Here is a 22603-nt window from a genome sequence, read left to right as displayed (position 1 = left end):
TTGAACTCTTGGAATTCATCCCAGATAGATGAAGACTTAAATTCACACAGAAACCTGTACACAAATGCTCACAAAGCTTTATTTGTAATAGCCAAAACCTGAAACATCCCAGATGTCCTTCAATGGATAAATGACTAAACAAACTATGGCACATCCATACCTTGAAATACTACTCAGAAATAAAAAAGAATGAACTGTGGCTACAGGCAAAAGTTTGGATGAATTTCCAAGTATACTTCCATATATTGCTGTGTGCCACATTACAATGTTCCAAGTCAGTGTCAGAGCACATATGCAATGGTGGTCCATCAGATAATAATATCATATTTTTACTGTACTTTTTCCATGTTTAGAGTGTTTAGATACACAAATACTCACCACTGTGTTACAGTTGCCTACAGTATTCAGTATAGCAACATGCTGTCTAGGTTCGTAGCCTAGGAGCAATAAGCTATACCATATAGCCTAAGTGTTAGGTTAAATGAGAGGTTAAATGAACTAAGTAGTATACAAGATTTTCTATACTTCGAGGCCACACTATTTTTTAAAGGGATAAAACTGAAATTACAAAATATGATAAAGTAGTAGGAGGGTAGCTAATCTTTTCTCTATTTTTGAGCTATTTCAAAATGCATTTATATTATTCTTATAATTACTATAAAATCACTATATATAAGATATATACATTTGATATATACATCTTTGATTTTATACATAAGATATATACAATTGTACATATATAAATATGTACAATTGGCCCTGCATATCTGGGGGTTCCATATCCTTGGATTCAATCAACTTTGGCTCAAAAATATTCAGGAAAAAGAACAATAAAAAATAGTGCTATAACAATAAAAAATACAAATAAAAAATACAGTATGACAACTATTTATGTAGCATTCACATTGTATTAGGTATTATAAATCATCTAGAGCTTAGTTAAGCATGCAGGAGGGTATGCATCTATTATTTGCAAATACTACACCATTTTATTTAAGGGACTTGAGTATCCATGCAGTTTGGTATCCAGGAAGGGTCCGGGAGCCAATCCCCTGAGGAAACTGAGGGATGACTGTATTTTTCTAAATGAGAGTTTACAGAATTTCAGAAATATTCTTTTTCACCCTACCAATTAAGTGAGATTTTCAAATAAAAACAAACCAATTGTTCAGCCATCAAGGCTTGCCAGGAGTATGATTTTCTGTGCTCTCTTATCTCTCTGTTCTCACAGGCACAGAGTCCTCCTCTCTCTCCCACACTGAAGCACCACTCACCCCTCCAACCCACCTTGCTCCTGTCTTCCAAATTCCCAGTGTATGCACACTGCCCCATTCAGGTTGCCTAATAAATGTCTAATGTCTCATATCGTTCCCAAATCATTTTGCCCAATTCAAACTATTAAAATGCTCCATATCTTTCCAAATTTATCTAAGTTTCCTTTGGCAATAAAAACAAAGGCTCAGCATTTTAAGAAGGGCTGTTAAACTAGTCAAATTAAGCTGAAGTTCTCACATCTTACTCTTGTCCAACAGATGTTTGCATCAAAACACAGGCCTTTATGTTTATCTTGGTTGAGTTTCACTTGCTGGTCCTGACCCAACTTGTTGAGATTATTTTGGAAAGCGCACTCTGTCAGTCTTGGCTTTGGCCACTCCATATAGCAACACACCACTCCTGACCTCCCTGTTGATGGTCCTAGGCTTAGCAGGTCCCGCAGGGAGGATGTTAATGCCTGTACCACTTCACCCAACCACACTACCAGCCAGTCATGTTCCTCCTGTGGCTGCACATTCAATTCAGTTCATCAAGTGTTTATTCCATGCTCACTGTGTGTCAGCCCCTGCGCCAAGTTCAAGGAAGGTACAAACATCAATAAGACATGCCTCAAGGTATATGAAGTATTTCACAAAATATCAACATATTCTGTGAAAGAAGACAAGAACAAGTGAACTCAGTAATTGAGCCTAAACAGATAAAAACAAAGATATTGCAACTACAAAAGACACCACACCTCCCATCCCAACTAATGTGAGGGACTTCTGCTTCCTCTCTAATGATAAGTCCAGCCCTGTTCCGTGTCTCTACCTTCTGGATAAAAGTTATTAACATTCACAGTCACCAAATTGCACCTCTTTCCAGCAGCACCCAATTCAGAACAGACAGACCTCCACTTCTTTAAACCCTTTTAAAAATCACCTAAAATGAATCTAGTTTCTGTAACAAGCCACTCCTAACTCCTTACTACCCCATGGGATAGGAAATCTCTTGCTATAGTCAGTTTAAATCTAATTTTTATTTTATACTATATGTATGTTCCTGGAGGTCTTTGGCTTATAAGCATAAATAATTCTTAGAACCTAAAACAATTCTTAGCACCTTATACTATATGTATGTTCCTGGAGGTCTTTAGCTTATAGGCATAAACAATTCTTAGCACCTAAAATATTAGCTAACACATAACAGGTGCTCAATAAATATTTAATGAGGAAAAGAAGAAAGAGAGAAAGAGAAGGAGGGAGGACTGATATTGTTAATAGTTGCAGAAAAGGTTAACTATGTTTTGAAGGACCTGTTTTTTCAATGCCCCTGTCAAAATCTTTCTGGTCAGCCTGGCGCAGTGGCTCACACCTGTTATCCCAGCACTTTGGGAGGGCAAGGCAGGTGGATCGCCTGAAGTCAGGAGTTTGAGACCAGCCTGGCCAGCCTGGTGAAACCCCGTCTCTACTAAAAATACAAAAATTAGTGGGCATGGTGGTGGGTGCTTGTAATCCCACCTAGTCAGGAGGTTGAGAAAGGAGAATCGCTTGAATCCTGGAGGCAGTGGTTGCGGAGAGCTGAGATCGCACCATTGCACTCCAGCCTGGGCGACAAGAGCGAAATCCTATCTCAAAAAAACATATATATATATATATATATATATATATATATATATATAGACACACACACATATATATATACACACACACACACATATATATATACACACACACATATATACACACACACACACACACACACATATATATATATATTTGGTCATCACTGCCTTTTTTTTGATAACAGAACTTTACCAGCAGATGGTATCAAATTCACCTATATGTGTCCCACAGAATTTGGGACTAAGAATTTGTTCTCATCTGATGACTCTTAACCTGGAACAACTTTGACCCCCAGGGTATATTTGGCAATGTCTGGAGATATTACTGGTGGTCACAACTGGGCAAGGTCAGGGGAGGAACACTATGGCATTTAGGGGGAATCCAGAAACCCTGTGTATGTAAGGTTCTCCATTCTGGCTGCATATTAGAATCACCTAGAAAATTTGACAAACATTAGTAAGTTGTCAAATTACCTGACCCAGAGAGATTCTGATGTAATTATTCTGGATGCAGCCTGTGCAAGAGAACTTTAAAAAGCCTTTGCAGGTGATTTTAAAATGCAGCCAGCTTGGGATGCTCTCCCTGGAACTTGTGTGAAAATCCAGCCGTACCTGCCTTCTGTGGTCCTCTGGGCCCTCTCTTCTCTGACAATGGCTGCTGGCGCCTGCCAGCTCCACCTTTCCCCAGCTTTCTCTTATACCTGGGGTGTCTCTAAATGACAGCCATGAGATGCTTCCTCCAGCTATACATTTGCATTCTATTACCTTCCTCATGGTTCTTGCTCTAAATCTGATGACACGTGTTGGTGTCTGCCCACTCTAGTGTCCTGCTCCTCCGTGTGGTGCAAAGATGAGCTGCGTTGGCCTCACCTGGGAGCTTCTTGGAAAAGTCATACCTTAGGCCCTGCCCAGACCTCCCTGAGGAGTTTGCCCCTCAAAATGAGAAGCTTTGCTTTGTTCATTCTGGAGTTTTCTATTTTCATGAACATGACTATTCTTAGAGACCTGGATGCATGTCTTGCCTTCTGCCCTGGTAGTGTGACCTTCAGTGCATTTTCTAAAGATGTCCTTTTCATGTCTGAGCTCAGCCAAGTTTCCTGAACAGTAAGGCAGATTTCATTAGATGCCAACCCTACCAGTAATAAACAAACAAACAAACGACAACAAAAACATAGAATGAAACCGAGGCCACTTCAGGGTAGTAGCAGGAGGTATGGTTGTGGGGCAAGTGCAGCTTGGAGGAGCCATCTCACCTTGGCAGAGCCAATGACCTGTCCATCCAGACAGGTGGAAACTGTACAATGCCTTTTCATTTCCTTAGTGACAACCACAGCCAAGTGATGCCACTGACCACAAGCCAGGAGCTGGCCACACCTGACCTGAAGCTGGCATCCTGCAGAAGGCTCGGAGTCATCCTCAGGTTCCATGACATCTGGAAGACAGCATGAACACTGAGTCTCACGTGTGGTGCTACACTGCAGGAACCCAGGAGAATGGGGAGGGCATAGGCAGACGTCAACCACTGGGCCTTGTACCATGGAGCCCTAGACCCTCCTCTCATGAAAAATGACAACAGCAGCAGCAATAGCAGCAGTCATTCTTTGAGCTCTTCCTTTGTGCCAGTTTTAAGCATGTTACAAATATCAACTCATGTCATGTTCACAGCCCTGTGAGGTAGGCGCTCATACATGCCCAATTTACCATCCTGAGGCACAGAGAGGTTGGGTGACTTGCCCAAGGTCATACAGCCAGGATTCAAACCCAGAAGCCAGGCTTCAGGTCTATCCCAAGGTAGACTACCTCCACAGAGACTCCATTGTAGGCCGAGTCCCAGAGAGTTGGATAGGCAGTTGTGCTGTGTACAAGGGTGTCAGCCACTTCCACTGTTTCATAGGGCCTCCCAGTGTTTTTCCCTATGAAACAGTGACACTCTCAGGACACAGGAGAAGAACAAGTGGCCAGAATCCACTGGACTTGACCATCTCAGGCAAATGAGCCTGGAGAACAACGCTGGGCTCCAAAGGGCAGAGCCAGGGCTGGCCTCTAGCACTGCCAAAGGAGGGGTGGCCCTGGGCGCCATGCCAAGCATGGGCCAGCCTTCTGGGTTTGGGGTTGAGCATATGTGGGAGTGCCTATATGTCTGTAGCTGCTTCGGCTCCAGCTAAATTGTGTGTGTTCTTCACAAACCTCACTCAGGAGAGGATGCAGCCTGTGTCCCAGCAAGGCAAAGCCCTGGGTCCCATTGTGACTGTTCTGCCAGGGCGAAGTTTCTGAAAAGCCACTGAGCATCATCTCTGAAGCTGTGCCAAGGGCCGGGGCCTCATCTGCCTGACACTTACAAGCCTAGAGCCCAGGCCACAGTGAACCACAACAAATATTGTAGACCTTTCACCAGGTGTGGAACCCAAGGGAGCAATTTCAAAGGATGAAGAGAAACAGAAGGTCACCAGGTTTCTAACCACACCTGTGTTGACAGCTTCTGACTTAGCCCCATTTCCCCCACATGTGGATGAAACTGGCTTTGGATCCCAGCACCTTACCCAGAGGCTGAAACTCCTTCTCTTCTGTAGAAACAACCAAGGAGAGGTCGTCTGGGCAGAGGCTGACGGAGAAGCAAACAAAGGGTTGCTCAGTCCTGGCCAGGTGGCGCACCAACGTCAGGAAGCGCAGCGGGTGGCCCTCAGTGGCAGCTCCATGCCGGCTGATCAGGAACCAGCAGGAGAAGGTCAGACCTCCAGGAGGAGGGAACGGTCTGGTGGCACCTGGGTGGGAACACAGGCATGCCCTCAGGCTTTGTTCTGCCCTGCTGAGCATGCATGTTCAGATTCACTGTGGTGCTGATTTAGCCCAGGTGCAGCACCTACTGTGTGTCTTGCCTAATCACCAGTTGTCTCCTCCCCATTATGGCATGCTGCCTTGCCAAGGGAGCAGAGAAGATCTCGATCTCCCTGAGGTCCGTCACACATGGGCTCCTGGTCAGCTGATCTATAGCCAGGCAGTGTGCTCTGTGGGGCAGAGGACCTTGGCCTAGCTCAGCTGAACCTTGGATAGGAAAGGGCACCAATCTAGGAATGCCACGTGCCCTCCCATCACATAACAGGGTTGGCGATACAGACAGGTCCATTGTCCTCACAGAACAGGCAGGATCAGTTGCTGCGTCCTCAGACTTGGTGCCAACTCACATGGAAAAACGTCATGAAGGCAATGGCTCCCCAGCACCCATGATCCCATAGAAACCCCAAACCCAATTCTCCTAACAGAGCGTGTGGCTCAGGCAGCATCAGGCACTTGCACTGTCCCACCCAGCCTGTTTTCAGCTAAGTGCAGTGCTGTGCATAGAAGCCACTTGCCAAAGATTGGTCTGTTCTCAACGGCCATCAGCCCAACTCATATTTCTCTCTAGAGAGAGATCTAAGGCAGGTAATGTGTCCATCTCAGCCTACATCAGTCACCAGCGAAATGAGCCAATTTTTCAATGTCAATTGAGTCCCTAGCTATAGGCTGGACCCTTGGGATGCACAATGAACAGAACATCTTGCTCTAAAAGAGGAGCAAAGTTGAAGAACAACTCATCTGCAGATACTCAGGACCAAGGCAAGACTCATGTTTGCTTTTCTTTTTTTGAAACTGGGTCTTACACTGTAGCCCAGGTTGGAGTGCAGTGGTTCAATCATAGTTCACTGCAGCCTGGAACTCCTGGCCTCAAACAATCCTCCTGTCTTGGCCTCCCAAATTGCAGTATTACAGGTGTGAGCCACCATGCCCAGCACAGCTCACACTTTATTGAAACACCAAGTAAATATCTGCAATCAAGGCTATCTGAAGACTCATACTTTGGAAGGGATGGAGAGCTAAACCATCTGGGAAAAACACCTACCTGTCCCAATTCCTCCAGAGACAGAGTACTCAGTGCTGGTTCCCATAACTGTGGACAGGGTTGGAATAAACAAACAGCTGGAAATAGAAAATTGTCTCAGATCATTGGACTGCAAGCCAATCTCTTGCACTGACACAGCTAGTCTGGGCCATGACATCTTCCCACTCTACCCTCCTGCCGGCACTGTAACCCTCCTTAGACCATAAGGTCCCAAGGATGGACTGTAGCTGGTGCTGGTAGGATGCCTAAGGGAAGGAATTGCACTGCAGGCAGGATGGGAGAGTGTTCCAGAATGCAGCCACACCAGGGAAAAGAGGGTCTTGGCCCTCCATAGCTGGGGACAGAGCCCCTGGGAGGCCGCTGAGTAGGCGGGTGTCCATGACCCAGACATTTTCCTCTGCTGAGTGGTGAGATTCAATGGGAACTACAAGTTTGCAATCAATATTATAATTCATCAGAGGCACTGCAAAATTAATAAAGTGCATTTTAAATATGTGAAAGCCTGTCATACCCATAACCTTCCACGGACATGTCAAATTCCACAAACGATGGGGCCAGGGCTGCCCTCTGAGGCTGCAGGTTGCGTGGGGAGGTCATGGAGATGAGGCTCAGCGCCGTCTGAAGAGCAGTAGTTGAATCCTGGGATTCCCCCAAGGGCTGCGGGGCCTGTGTGACTCCAGGGTGCAGCCCAGCATCTGGGGCAGCTGGCCAGGGCCCCTCAGCCGAGCCCTGTGCAGTCTGTGACCCTAGGGCAGCAAGCAAGAGAAGAGATGTGTCTCTGCTCAAAGCATTTCTGTCCCGCTTCTGACAATAACCCCAAAGTATCTGCCGCAGCCCAGAAAGAGGGTTCCGCACAGTCACCAGGTACTCCCTAAGCACCAGCGAGGGTGGCTCCCTGGCCCCCAGCCCGGGCCCCCTGCTGAGTCTGATAACAAGGAACGGTGTTGCTAACCTGCTCCTTCTAGAAACTTTTCTTTCATTCCAGCACAGATCCCTTTTCCAGCATAGCACATTCTACTGCTGCCATCTCTGTCTCTGGCTTGCCCCATTGGAGTTACTCGCTGGAGCTTTGTGTCTGCTCACAAAGCCCACACTTTCCTTCACAGCAGCCTCTCCTTGTAAGCTCTGGGCTCCCACCGCAGCTGTCAGCCCCAAGCTTGATCCCGCACCCTTGCTTCTCCACTGGGCCTGCCTGTTTCCTTGAGGTCTTATGTGATCTTACATTCAAGGTGTCCACGACTTTCTTTTCTCTAAGCTGGTCCCCTGGCCAACATTCCCCAGGTACTAGGCCTGACACAGGGGTACCACCTGCATCTTGGGCCTCCAAGGCTCTGACATGCCCTTGAGCTGTGAGCTGTACAGAAGTCTTCCCTGCACACCTCTGTCTAGTGCAGCGCCACGTACTGCTGTGTCATGAAGGAAACTCTGTCTCTGCTTCCATAATCTGGAACCCAAAGGGATCATCTGTCTTATATGTCTGGGTGGGGGTTCATCTTTCTCCATCTGGATATGGTCTTTCTCCAGAGACCAGGAATTTCTTTGCTTTTTCCTCAGTTGCTCCATTGAGCAGCAGGCAAAACCATGTTTAAACCTGTTTACTTTCCCACCTGTTGTAAAGGATCCCTCATCAGGAATGCCTATCATCTTTTAATTCCCATTAACCTGCCCCGTTCTTGCCACTGTCCTCACCTGAGCACCCAGGGTTGCCTCTGTGTGCGTGAGATGAATCAAGGATTTTTGTTGTGGCCGACAGAGATGAGGGAATTCCAAGACCTAGAAACTGTCTGAACATAACATACAAGAGGAAAAAATGAAGACATTTTACTAGCAACAGTGTTCTCCAACTTTATCCTGACAACTGTCCTAGATGCCTGGAGCTCCCTGACCTCCCAGCCCCACTGGAACACCCTTTCTGAAAGCAATGTGGAGACAGGGTGTCTCTGCCCTGCCAGCCAGACCAGACCAGAGAGCTGGTAAGTTTAGGAGCCTCAAGATGGATGTCATAACAAAAAATAATGTCACAAAGTAAATTTGTCGTAATTGTTTATAAGTTTCTAATGGAATTTCCCATGCAGCACTATAACCAGCAGCCTCCTCTGGCAGCTGTCGTGCCCACCCCTGGGTCCCATGTCTGCTGGCTGGAAAGGCTGTCTGTGTGCCCTCTACACTTGCTCCTGTGTATAAGCAGCAGGGCCCCCCGCTCTGTGCATGGCCCTAGGCACTCCAGGTGGCATAGGAGACTCCTGCCCTCCCCAGTAGCTTCCCTTCCCTCTGCTCTCTTGTCTTCCACGTCTGCTCCCTGCTTCCCACCCTGTGCACCTTTGCACTTTCTCTCCCTGCCATGGCTCTCCAGGAATGTGGCTTCATGCAGAGGCTGACAGCAGGAAAGCCCCCTGGAGGATCCAGGTGGGTTCTGCCCCATCCTCCTCCATGTCTGCAGTCCCTACATGCTTACTGCCCAACTCCCTACAGGACACAGTCAGCCCCTCCCAGCCCCACCCCTCCCAGCAGAGCCTTCCAGGCCCAGTTCCCTCCTCTCTTTGTCTAGTGAACTCCACAGGCCTCGGAATGCAGCTCCACTTCCTTGGAGCCCCCCACAGCCCCCACGTGATCCATTAGAGGGGGCTATGTCTGCTTTGTGGGCACCTGCACACTGCCTGGCATAGACCCAAGGCTCAGCCATGGACTTCCAGCCTTGAATGCCAGGACAGAGCCGTGCCCTCCATCTGTCCCTGCAGTCTCTCCACTGCCCATTGTGCAACCCCTGCCCTGCAAAGGACATGGCTGCCCAGCTTGGCGGCACTGAATATGCAGCATGTGGTACCTTAGCACATCCGGTTCAATGGCCTGGGAAGCGAGCTTCTCAAAGATCCTGATGAGGCGTGAGTGGAGGGGGCTGCCACTGGTGACCAGGGCCCTGTGGCAGGAGGCCATGAGGGTCCCAAGCAAGCCTGCTTCGCACATGACCTGGCGGTTCTTCTCCGACTTCACCAGGGACTGGATATGACTGGCCAGGGAGCACTGGATCTCCTCGGAAAGCTAAGAGGTGACCAAAGCAAGCTGTGAGCCCTCCAGGGCAGAACACCTTGTGGACAGCTTTGATAGGCTCCAACTTGGCCTGGGGTGAGTTGTGGAACAAGGAGACTGCGCCCACCATACCCCATCCCCACTACACCCACGCCTGTCTCAGGGTTCTTCCAGTGCCCTCCTCACCTGGAGGGGGGCAAGTCTGTGGGAGGCAGCCTCTGGCAGGACACAAGCTGCCCAGGTCAGTGTGGGGAGAGGTCAATGGCTAAAGATGGAGGCCACATGCCAGCAGGCAGGAGGCTGCGTCTGCCTCGTAGACGTGCTGTGTTTGACCCACACAATATTTCAGCAGTTTCTGAATTAACTGCTAGCATTGAAAAGTCTGAAGATGTCACATAAAAATCCAGACTTGTGGCCTCTCTCAAAAGATGGGACGATCTGGCCATGCTGGCTTGCACCTCTGTGGGGGGAAGGTGGCTGGTGCTGGGTGGGAGCTGTGCCCTCCAGGGGTCCAACATCCCCCCAGCTTGGCTTTACTCCCCTAACAGTTCCTGTGTTGGAGTTCGCACCCCCGGAGTAAAAGGTGGAATCTGCCTGGGAGTACAAGACTAAAAGAAGTACCACTTACCAAACATACACACTCTGCCTTGACAGATACAGGCCCCACCACGGACATCTCAAACCACACTCAAAGTCTGCAGGCCAACTAAAGTCTCTGGGGAGAAGCGTTTGCTGAAGCCACTCTCATCCCCTGGGTGCCATCTCCCTCCGCCCACCCTCCCATCATCCTGTGCCTGTCCCTCAGTCCTAAGCACATGCTGCCACATGAATAGCTGTGCTCTTATCTTAACCCTGAACTAGGTTTCCAGCTACTTCCCTCTGCTTATGTCCTTTGAAGCACATAGAAAAGAGTGCATAGACTGGGCTCAGTAAATATTTGAGCCTAATACCACACATTGCTTTTACAATCATTCTTTCATTGTAAAAATATAAATCTTTGGAATTATCCTTCCCAGCCTGGATAAAGGGTTTGGATTTGGTGGGATGTTCCTTTACAAAAACTCTTAGGACTGTCCACATTCTCTTTTGTTGCTGGATAAGATGTCGTATCAAGTGAGAGGGATACAGGTTAGATCTTAATGGAATTTTCCTTGTCCCAGTGGATGCTACTGTGCTCCATGCAGATCTCCTTCACCAGATGAGAGGTATACCTGCCACGGCTTCCCCTTCTCTGCAGAACTGCCCTCCACAATGGTTGAACTCGTTTACAGTCCCACCAACAGTGTAAAAGTGTTCCTATTTCTCCACATCCTCTCCAGCACCTGTTGTTTCCTGACTTTTTAATGATTGCCATTCTAACTGGTGTGAGATGGTATCTCATTGTGGTTTTGATTTGCATTTCTCTGATGGCCAGTGATGATGAGCATTTTTTTTCTCATGCTGCTATAAAGACACATGCACACGTATGTTTATTGCGGCATTATTCACAATAGCAAAGACTTGGAACCAACCCAAATGTCCAACAATGATAGACTGGATTATGAAAATGTGGCACACATACACCATGGAATACTATGCAGCCATAAAAAATGATGAGTTCATGTCCTTTGTAGGGACATGGACGAAATTGGAAATCATCATTCTCAGTAAACTATCGCAAGAACAAAAAACCAAACACCGTATATTCTCACTCATAGGTGGGAATTGAACAATGAGATCACATGGACACAGGAAGGGGAATAGCACACTCTGGGGACTGTGGTGGGGTGGGGGGAGGGGGCAGGGATAGCACTGGGAGATATACCTAATGCTAGATGACGAGTTAGTGGGTGCAGCGCACCAGCATGGCACATGTATACATATGTAACTAACCTGCACAATGTGCACATGTACCCTAAAACTTAAAGTATAATAAAAAAAAAAAAAAAAAGAACTGCCCTCCACTAGGTAAAAGCTGCCCTGCCCAGGGGCCATGGAGCCCTACCCACCCAAATACACATGCACACACACTTACATGCCCCCTACTTACATACACACGCACACGCGTCCATACACACATGTACACGCACATGCGTCCACACACACATCCACATGCACCATACATGCCTGTGTGCACACACACACATACTCCAGGCTGGAGCCAATGAGGCCAGTGCCCTTGGGACTGTGTTGTGCAATTCATGCCTCAGAATCCCAGGGGCTCCGGCTGAGACAAGACTTTGCTGTGAGGGCATCCTCCTTCAGCTCTTTCCCTGCCCTGCTTCCCTCACTCTCCTTCCCTCCCGAGTACTTCCCTCAACAAATCCCACATACCTGGACCCCTGTCTCAGGCTCCACTCCCAGGGAACCCGACCTGAGGCACCAGCATTCTTTCCATGTTTTATACCTTTGCCGCAGTTTGTAGTTTCAAGAAAGGAGATCAATGGCCATGTAAATGAGTTCTAGACCACCAAAGTGAAGCCAGGAGAAGCTGTGAATGCACTACCTGAATAATCTCTTTCTAAGGAGGACTAGGGTCTGGTCTCTTCACATCACAGACCACCTGTTACACCACCCAGTAAGAGCTTTCTTGGAGTCCTCCCTGCTTCCTCTCTTCCTATTCTTTCTCAAACAAGAATGAAGTGGCTCTCAACATCATCTTCTGGGTAAAGCTCTAGGCATTTAAAGATGAATAAGACACTGTCCCTGCTTTCAAGGGATTCACAGATTAAAGGTGATACACGTGGGCAGACACATTGTCCCAGCACAGTTTGAAACGTGCTCCAGCAGAGAATTTACAACATCGAGCACAGCGGATGGGGTGGTCCCTGCAGCCTCTCACACATTTCACAAGGCTCTTGAAGTTAGAAGGGACTCAAGGCCTGGCATCTACTGTGAGGGCCAAATTTTATCCTGGGATGAGAATATTTCCTGGGTATTTAGGCTGCGGCAGGCCCTTTTCTAAGCATTTTGACATGTATGGATTATGCAATCACTGTGAGAAGCCTGTGAGGGAGGCACAATTATCATACCCATTTTACAGATGGGGAAGCTAAGCCCAGAGATGGAAATTGCCAAGAGCACATGATAAGGCTAGAACCTAACTGACCCCGAACCTCTTGCTCAGAGTCACCTCATTCCACCATCTCCTCTCCACGCGGGCAGTCATTTGAGGGGTTCCCTCCTAAAATTGGTCGAGTATGTTGCTAGCACTAAGTGACAGAAATAAATAAGATAGTGTTCTTCCATATGTAGCTAACACAGTTTTGTAGCACGTATGTTTCAAGGATTAAAATGTATGAAGAAAGATATTTACACTGTTCATCAACAATTTCTAGATTGTTTTAAAAATTGGATGGCTCACCCAGGCCCCTGTCACAGCCTCCCGCCTGCCTTCCAAACACATGGGCCCTGTAGCTCTTGCCTCACACTGATGGCATTCAGAGAAATCCCCATCTCTAAGACATCTTCAATAACTTTTCTGGTTTAAAAGGTGAGCACTGGGGGAAGGGGGATAAAACGACATTAGATTAACTTTCCAGGGGGACATCCTTCCCAGGCTGCATTTTGCCATTCTGAAATGTGACCATTTGCCAGCATTGCTGTTTTCCTGAGCACATGATGTCACTGATGTGGAGGAGAGGTCTTGCCTGGAAGACAGGGTCCCCTTCCCCAGAATGTGGCATCTGCACAGCCAGCCTGAACTGGCAGATGGACATGTGTAGCCCAACAAGGATCAGAAACTGAAAGCAGAAATGCCAAAGTTAATTTGCTCTGAACTATTCCATCACTTTCACTCTTCCCCATGGAAATCCACCCGAAGTCCTTGACTCCCTTCCCAAGGCCTTTTTTCTGAGGCTCCAACTCTCTCTTCCTCCATCCACCCAAGCCCAGCCCCTGCTTCTCTTCTCAAAACAGAAAAGTAACATCCACCCTCTTGCCTTGAATATCTCATCTCCCAAAACTTGGATTATTTTATGTGGTAACTGCATTATTTCAATTTAGGGTGAGAGTTGGGATGCAGTCTGTATGAACCAAAAGGCAAAAATAACATCACAATGTATTATTCAAAAGAATTAAAAAGAAATGTCTACGATTTCCAGTTTTTATTACCAGCACTTCACTTATTGCTTTGGGGACTTCTGGGTTTGTTCTGGTTTGTTTTGGTTTTGCTTCTTTCCCCCCAACATAGCAGGAATACTTAAAATCTAAATATGCAAAAAAGAAAAACAGAAAGTTTTCAAAAGGGAGAAATGCTGATCTTGTCTAATGATGCCACAAGTTTACTCCAAAATTGCTCAATACCCCGTAATGGAGGAGAGAAAATTGATCGTCCTCATTATCACTGCAGCTCTGTCAATACCAATATTGCCTTGTTTTGAATAAAATGTGCTGTTTTTTTCAACGTTAGTTCCAGTAAAATGGGGTTTTAGTGAAAATATGAGCAGTAGCAGGAAACCAGTGTGGTTTCTCCCCCTACAAATGGATTGATTTTCCTAACGCATATTACTTCCAACGCAGGAGACGGGGTGGAGGTGCAATTAGGACTCAGTGGTAAGAGCACAGGGTCACCAGGTTGGCCAGCGGGCTGGGCCCGCAAGGCAAATTAGCACAGTGTGATTTGCGGGGCAGCCTTAAGGAATTTTCTGCATTCTTCACTTAACGGTCTAGCCTTTAAGTCCATGCTGTCCGGCTGTGGATGTTCATTCTTATGTATCGCTCCCTCTCTGTTCCCCACTTTCTCTCTTGGTCCAGATTAATATGGTCCCCAAAGCCCAGCGAGCGCTGGGTCCTGGAGCAATGGGTCCCCTAAAGAGGCAAGGGTGTTGGGTTCAGCATTCCAAGATATGTGCGTCTTCTGCATATGAACAAAGTCGTCCTCACAGAAATGAAAACCACCAGAGAGGCCCAGTGCCTGCTGCCCCAGACACTCTGAAAGCACTAGGGGCTTTACTGAGCTACTCAAACTTGGATTAATGATTTGTTCCAATTTGGTCAAAATGTCCTTTTCTTCATGATTTTGAAGAGAGATGATAGACTTTAAGTGACTTAAGCTCTTTATCAAAAGACTGTAAGTGAAATGCCAGCAATAAATGGGGCCTATGGATGAGCTTTACTTGACAAGTTATGGCTTTTACCACTGCCTACTTAGAATTATGTCTCTCTTTATATGAGCATGAACTTTCCATTTTGCCACGGTCCCTCAGCCTGATATGCTGCTTCACAGTGCCCTTATGGCCTGGTAGGCTTGGGAGTTTATGATCGTGGTTTAGGTGTAAGAGATTCCAACCCCCATGGAACCAGCAGAATCCACATGTAAAGGGCCTGGCTTCCTCAACGTAACTAGGCAGATCTGTAACCATGGGGGTGGGTGGGTGCCTGCTCCAAACTTTCTGTTTCCTTTCCAAATTACATGCAGATGGTGGGCAATTCGTCCTGTAAACAGAAGTCCAGGATCTCACATCTACAGCATATTTCTCTCTTTCCCATTTTTCTTCCTATCCTCCACTTTTGTCCCCTCTGTACTGCAGCCGTAGTGACAGTCTCAGCTTCTGCTAAACACCATGCCCTTTTCCAATAATGCCTGAAGCTGGGAATGTCCTTTCCAATCCCATCCCTTTGCTGAGCTCCTGCTTATTACTCAAGAGGCAAGTCACGTGTCCCTTCATCCAAGAAACTTTTTCTGACTTTCCCAACCAGCACTGTCCATACTTCAATCATGTTAAATTTCACACTATGGCTGGTTCTTTCTCTCTCTCTCTCTCTCTCTCTTCTCCTCTCCCACCCCCACAACACCGTGGGTGGCTGCTCGACCCGTGACTCTTCACCTTGGTTTCCCTAGTGCCCATCTCTGCCTTAGACATTAGACAGAATAGCCGCCTAGTAAGCACAGGCTACTCTAAAACACAATAGGCGCGCCTAACCCAGAGGGCTGACAGATAGTCAGAAAGAGTGATGTGCCAATGAAATGTTGAAGGATAATGAAGAGAGAGCTAGGCAGGTGAGGAAAATGGGCTTTCGGGGAAAGGAAACAGCATATGTGAAGGCGGGGCAGGTGAGAGTAAGCAGAGCCTTTCAAAAGGTTGGGGGGTCATGAGGCAGAGTTGCAACATTCGGGCCCTCGGGTGCCCTGCAAAGGGGCTCGCTGTGCTGCTGGCCATACCCTGCCCCATGCCAGCGCATGGGCAAGGCAAACACTGTGCACGGAGCCCTGAACTCCTCAGATTGCCAGTCCTGGAGGGCTGGGAAGCCTGGAGACCGAGCACTGACCTTGCTCTTGAGAACTGCTTGGAGATTCACCCACTTCTGGTGCAGCTGATCTGAGAAGCCCCCAAGTCTCTGAAGCAGCCTCCACCAGATGCTCCAGATGACAGGACTACCCTCCAATTTGTTGTCCCCATTCTAAGCTCTGGTCCCAGGCCCAGGCTAATCCAAATCAGTATCCTAACACCCACTCCAGGCCCTGGTACAACAGTCCCCAGTGTGGTCCCCGGCATGAAAGTAGGGCTTGTTGCTCTAGAAGGTCCCCATCTGTAGAGAGCCTGCCTGCCCGGGACCTCCCAGCTTGGTCCTGACTTTCTGGGGGTCCTGGAAGTGGACATGTCTGTGCCCCAGCTCAGAGCCTGCCCACCCAGCTGGACGCTAAGCTCACCCACCCCTAAAAGGTGAAATTCATTATATGATGTCCTCACTTCACTTGGGACTATTACTGACCTTGCCCTAAACCTGCTAGGACTTAACACTCTTCTGTCCTTCCCCACCCAGCATAGACATGCATTCAGACATGGCACAGGCCTCATTGTCTCTGCTGAATTTTGATCCCATGGATTCTGATCCCTCGCTCAAGCTGACAGGGACCCTTCTTCTCCCCATTTTAACATCTGATGACTAACTGCCCCTCCCTATCTTAAGCCAGCTACACTCAGCTTCTCTTAGATCACTGATAAAGTGCAGAACCAGCCAGAGAAAGTACTGAGTCTTCTGACTCATAAGCAGATATATTAACATACAGTTCAATATCAACTTCCTGTTATTAATTTATCAATAGTGTAATGTCAGTTGGAAATATACCTAAAATATATTACCTTCCACTTAATAGTTTCAGAATTTTATATACCATGACCCAGAACACAGACTGTCAGAGCTAGAAGAGAAGGGAGCAGGCGTAGGGAGCCAGCCTCTGATGTACGCATACACAGGGCAGGAACTGTACTAAGGACTTTACAACTATGCTCTCTTCTACTTTTCTCAATGGGAAAATATCATCACACCCATTTTGCAGATGAGAACACTGAGACTTAAAAGGGTTCCATCAATCTCATCAGGCCACATAGCTAATGGGTGGCCGCTCTGCCATGCCTACACAAGCCTTACTCCAAGGCTCATGATTTTGATACTGCATCATGCAGTGATTATAAAAAGCTGGAATTTAGTATCTCATATGGGTCATAAATTGATGGCCTAGAGAAGTGTTTCATTTGGTGGGCTTCATTTGGGTGGGCTTCTGCTTCTGTTTCATGTCCCCTTAATTAAATGTAGACACCTTTAGAAGAGCAAGTGCTCTCCTTTGGCCACAAGCTCCACCACTGACTACTGTATTCACCTGGCTTCACTTATGCATGTTCATTACCTCTCTGGACCCGAGATGTTGAGTCTATGATCTCTCTGATCCAGGCCAAATCTGAGTAGTTGAAATTGAGATACAGAGAAACAAGGTAGCCTACGTATGTCATGGAAAAGGAACATTACCAAGGTCAGTTGATAATTAGGCCAGGGCTGAATCCATCTGACTTTAACTTATACCACCATTCCACATCCATAGAAGCTTGCTTTTTATCCCTTCTTCTCCATGTGAGATTATGTCTGTTGGCTTTTTTAGTTTTTAGTTTTTAGGTTTTTTTTGAGACAAGGTCTCACTCTGTCACCCAGGCTGGAGTTCAATGGCACGATCATGGCTCACTCACTGCAGCATCAACCTCCTGGGCTCAAGAAATCCTCCTGTTTCACTCTTCCAAGTAGCTGGGACTACAGGTGCACACCACCATGCCTGGCTGATTTTTTAAAATTTTTTGTACAGATGGAGTTTGCTGTTGTCTAAGCTGGTTTCAAACTTCTGGCTTCTAACAATCCTCCTGCCTTGGACTCCCAAAGTGCTGAAATTACAGGCATGAGTCACCATAACTGGCCCTATTTGCTCTTTTTAAGAGACTACCGTGAGAAGTCACCTGGATTTTGACCAGAACCTGAGATTTTCCACTGAGGAATAATAGAAATACTTTGTGTAAGGGGCTCAGTGGGAAAGAGCATAGGAAACAGATTTTGAATGTATTTGGGATGTCCAATGTGTTATAATTTAACAAAGCAAGAGTCCTACTTTACCAATTTCCTTGTTGGTGGAAATGGCTCTTTTCAAATAGCCTGCCCTTATGCAATGCTATCCAGGGCTATTAGTGCTGTCAATATTTTAGTTACTTGAAACTCATACAATTAGTTCAGTGTTTGAAATACAGACTAATTCCAGAAAATGGCACCCTTTCTAAATTTAGGCATAAATGAGTTGATAGATACATGCAGCCCTGAACCCAATCTTCTCAGTGTCTTGCCAGGCTGTTCTGGAGGCTTCCATGGCAGCAGTGTCTTCACTGCAGCCTTTAGATCTCTGGAATTCACCCAAAAATAACGCGAGATGCAGACTGAGGATGATAATAGTCTCTCTAATGTCCTGGCCTGACTGTGCCATTGTCTTTCTGTAACCTCCCACTTCCCTATGAGAAAGGCAACTTGGTGGGCGGCAGGAGGTCCGGTCCTCAGGTCAGGCACGCACACTCACTAGTGCAGCAATATTGATTCTGTTGCTTAATTCCTGCGAGTTTCAATTCTTTATCTGCAAAATGGGTCTACTGATATCCACCATGCACGGTTGTTATAATGATTAAATGATAAAATGCTTGTAAAGCTTTTAGCAACTGATGATAGTAGCTGCACCATTTAGCAAGTGTGTCCTGTGTCCCTGTGCATGTTCTGCTCACCATGCTAAGCTCCATGCATTGCTCCATGTAATCCTCACAATAACATTTCAAAGAAGATGACATTATCCCCACACTACACAAAGGAAGTTAAGAATCAAAGAGGTTAAATAATTTTCCCATGGCTCTGTGACTGCTTGGTGACCCAGCTGAGACTTGACCACAATCTGCTGTTTTCAGAGCCTGAAGTCTGCCCTCTATGGTAAGTGTTCAGTAAACACAGTGATAATGACAATGATGACATTGACAGTGATGTCAATGAATGGCAACCCAATAAAGTTAAATTCTCTTAGCTCAGCATTCGAGGTCCTCCACAATGTGGCTTCAAGAGACCTTTCTAGCCCCACTCATCCATATGTTCCATTCATGTGTTCTATTTTAGCCTTTTCATCCATGTGTTCTATTCTAGCCCAGCTTAACTATTCAGAGTCCCTAAATAGGTATCTTTATGCTTCTTTCTGTGTCTGAGCTTCTCTTTCCTTCCTCTTCTACCTGATCTGTCATAAACATCCCTTTCCTTTAAAGCCTAGCTCTGGTGTTCCACCTCTCTGAGTCTTTCCCTCTCCTGTGTCCCAAGGCCTTGTGGGCAAACCTCAGTTATAGCCATCAGGATGTTGTTTTACTGTCTTCTACACTTCCCTGCCTCCCATCCTCAAACCCAGATTACAGGTCCTGTGACGTTTGTCTCTGAATCCCCAAAGGCACATAGTAGGTGTTCTGTAATTATTCACAAAAGCAAACATATCACATGGGCAGCTACACAGTCTGGCTCCAACCTCTGCTAAACTAGACCTGGCTTTCCACTCTCTGCATTGTGATTGCCTGGTGCACAGCAAACACCCTCAGTTAAGACCTGATTAGAAGCCATAGCCCTCAGGAAGTGGAATGGCATTTGGGACTGGAAAGTCCTTCCAATACTGGTCAGAGCTCTAGCCCACGGCCACATCTCTTATGACAGAGCCTCATGGCTGCTAAGCCTGCTAGAAAGGGAAAGTATCTTTATTCCCAATTAGTTACTTTTTTCTGGGGCCAACTCAGCTCCAAAAGAACTGAGCTGGACTCCATTTTTGCATTGTGCATAGTAAAAATCCCACTATCCAATTTCTGCCAGAAGCAGAAAAACAGCTGGAATATCTGTTTCCAAAAGCAGCTCGTAGAGCTAGCATTTTGGAGGGGAAAAGAACCTCTGGAACGAAAGGACCACAGAACAAATGTAACGTGGCCATCACTGGAAATAAACTAGAAGAGAACACCCATAAGGTTAAGTCGTGGCCTCCAAGATGACATGTGCACTTTGGAAAGCCATCAGTTTCTCATCCATAGAGGAGAGAGAGCAAGTGAATAGTGTCAAGCGGGTATAGATGTAGGGAGTATTAGGAACCACCAAGCTGACCTAAAGGAAGATGACAGGAAACATACTTTCCATCTTGCTAGTAACACTGCCATCTACTGAAACTCTCTGCTCCATTTCCTACACCAAAACCTGCGGAGGCCTGCCGTTTTGTTTCAGCATTTCCTTGTGTGGTCTCATTTCTCATTTGATTCACTATTCTATCTGTTGTTGTGAGGTTTCCCCACTCCCTTACAGAAATTAATTACTGTAATTATCCAACTTTAATAGCTGCTGATTTGGCATCTGCAGAAAATACTGGAGAAAATGCACTACATTTCATTTGCATATTTGAGAGACAGCGAGGGAGAATTAGACTTTTCCTAAATTACTTATTGTGACCTGAATATAGAAAAAGTAACTCGCTCCAAATGGAATTATCAGTTGCATACTTCATTTGTCCAATTACTGTCATAGGATAAGCAAAGAGCAGAGGTTCTTCCCCATATGGTGATGTGATGACTCAGGGAATTCATCTAAAACTGAGGCTCATCCATGGAGTTTCCAGGCCTGTAAGAGGCCACAGTGGAGTTTTGCAGAATACATCCATCAGCAACTGTTTGACTGCTAAGACCACCCAGACCACTGGCTGTGTCTTTCCAATTGCAAGTACAATGCGTTGTATGAAACACAGCTAAGGAAGCCAGATGCCCTCACAATAAGGCTGTTGTACCTGGAAAGGTGTGCCATGCCCAGAATGCATGACCCTGCATTCTGTGAGAGCTGCAAAGATCAGGAACCCATTCATCCAACATATCTTAAGCTTGGGCCAGAGGTGTTTCAGATCTTCCCCTCACCATCACCACAATCTTAGAAAGCCAAACAACTTTCCTGAGCCCCAATTACCTGCAGAATGGGAAGCATCTCATGGACTTCAAAAGGTTGCTGTGAAGATTGGAGAAATAGCATTCCTGGCACAGAGGTGATGTCTAATGTGTAATAGTCTCCATGTTGTCCCAGGTAGGTCCTGGCTTAAATACCAAGCCAGAGAATGTAAGATCCCAGACTCCAAGTAATTCACGGGCTACAAGATGGGATTTAGGGGTCAAATGTTTTTACCCATTTGTTAGATGAGTAAGGTAATGACAGCTGCTGATCTTTGAAGATATTTCCCCACAGGCATCTCTCACCTACACACACCTGTCACCCCTCACAGAAGAGGAGGCTTTTGTCCCCTCCTACTAAGTCTAAGCCGAGCCCCTGACTAACTTTGACCAAAGCTGGCTTTTCCTGGCCTAAGCCCTTGGCAGGCCTGGCAGCTTCTGCTTTTGTGCCTGTGGGGGCCAGGAGCCACTGTGTGCCCTGCTAAAGAGTCTGCCTGGAGGGACACAGGCAGAGGCCAGATGGAGAGGGCTATGTAGAGGAGACCCCAGGATCCCACTGACAGCTTCAACCAAGGCCCCAGGTATGCCACTCAGCTAAGCCAGCTTAGGAACCCTTTGCCAGGGAGCCAGCCTTGCTGAGGTGCCACAGCTGAAGAGGTCATCCTGGGAGGTTCAACCCCACCAGCACCATGTGGAGCAGACAGGCCATGCCTGTTGTGCCCTTCTGAATCCCTGACCCACAGAACCATGAGAAATGACACGGATGTTTTTAACTTCCTATCCCAGTTTATACCAGCCTATCCCTTTCCCAAATCTCACTGTTATGTGTATCTCTGCCATTGGCTTCACAGCACTTTCCCATCACTCTCCAGCAGGGGAACAGGAGCAGGAACAAGAAGTCCATTCCCCAAAGAAGGGACATGGAGACATGAAACTGGGTCAGGCCTTTTCTTAACTCCTGTGCCAAACACTACAGATTTCCTTTCCTGGAAACAGTTGCTGTCCCAGAGCTTCTGCTCCGCCACTCCACTTTTCTCACTGATCTCAGAGGACTTGCAATATTTTTATGAGGTCACTGTCATTTTTAGGCTGTGACTAATAATGCCAACTAGTAGCAATTTCTTCCCCAAACATGTTGCCTCCGTCTGAACTCCTGGACAAAGCAAAGCTGGACTCCTCATTGCTTCCTGGGAGTGCCAGGTCCCTCTATTCATCCTCTGGAAGCCACTTCTATGTATAGGGAAGACCAGGAGTCCTGCCCCAAGGTAAGGCCACATTCAATACCAGGTTCACAACTGGGCATCCTTGAGAGTCATGTGCATTGTCTGAACTCACATTTCTCCATTGGTTAAAATACAGGCAGTGATGCCCTCGACAAAACTGCAAGAGGAATAAATAAGCCAAGAAAGGGCCAAGCATCAGCCTGGGACAGAGTAGCTGCTCAAGCCAATGAATCCTCTTTCCTTGGCTGCTGATAAACCTAAAGTGGTGCATTTCCCAGGCCTTCCTCAACTCTGCCCAGCAGTTTCTTGGAACTTCTAAGGTATTTGTTCTTTATCTTAAGACTGCTGACTCCAACTTCATCTTGTTCTGTTACTCCAT

The 22603-nt window shown here is 46.8% G+C and overlaps 1 protein-coding gene across 3 annotated transcripts in view; it reads right to left on the bottom strand.

The window, feature by feature from the left end:
- Window positions 1-22603, bottom strand: part of WDFY4 (WDFY family member 4) — a 300371-nt gene that overhangs the window by 200879 nt on the left and 76889 nt on the right. For all 3 annotated transcript variants that reach the window (XM_034930476.3, XM_057298884.2, XM_057298885.2), the window contains exons 14-19: window positions 9580-9794; window positions 8445-8539; window positions 7267-7501; window positions 6756-6832; window positions 5419-5640; window positions 4132-4310 (exon numbers count right to left, since the gene is read on the bottom strand). In XM_034930476.3, coding sequence (XP_034786367.2) covers window positions 4132-4310; window positions 5419-5640; window positions 6756-6832; window positions 7267-7501; window positions 8445-8539; window positions 9580-9794 — 1023 coding nt within the window. The remainder of the gene's footprint in view (window positions 1-4131; window positions 4311-5418; window positions 5641-6755; window positions 6833-7266; window positions 7502-8444; window positions 8540-9579; window positions 9795-22603) is intronic.

This window comes from Pan paniscus, chromosome 8 (genome assembly GCF_029289425.2).
Source record: "Pan paniscus chromosome 8, NHGRI_mPanPan1-v2.0_pri, whole genome shotgun sequence".
NCBI classification, from domain to species: Eukaryota; Metazoa; Chordata; class Mammalia; order Primates; family Hominidae; genus Pan; species Pan paniscus.
Note: the sequence above shows the minus strand (reverse complement) of the source record. Positions and strands in the feature narration are given on the sequence as shown.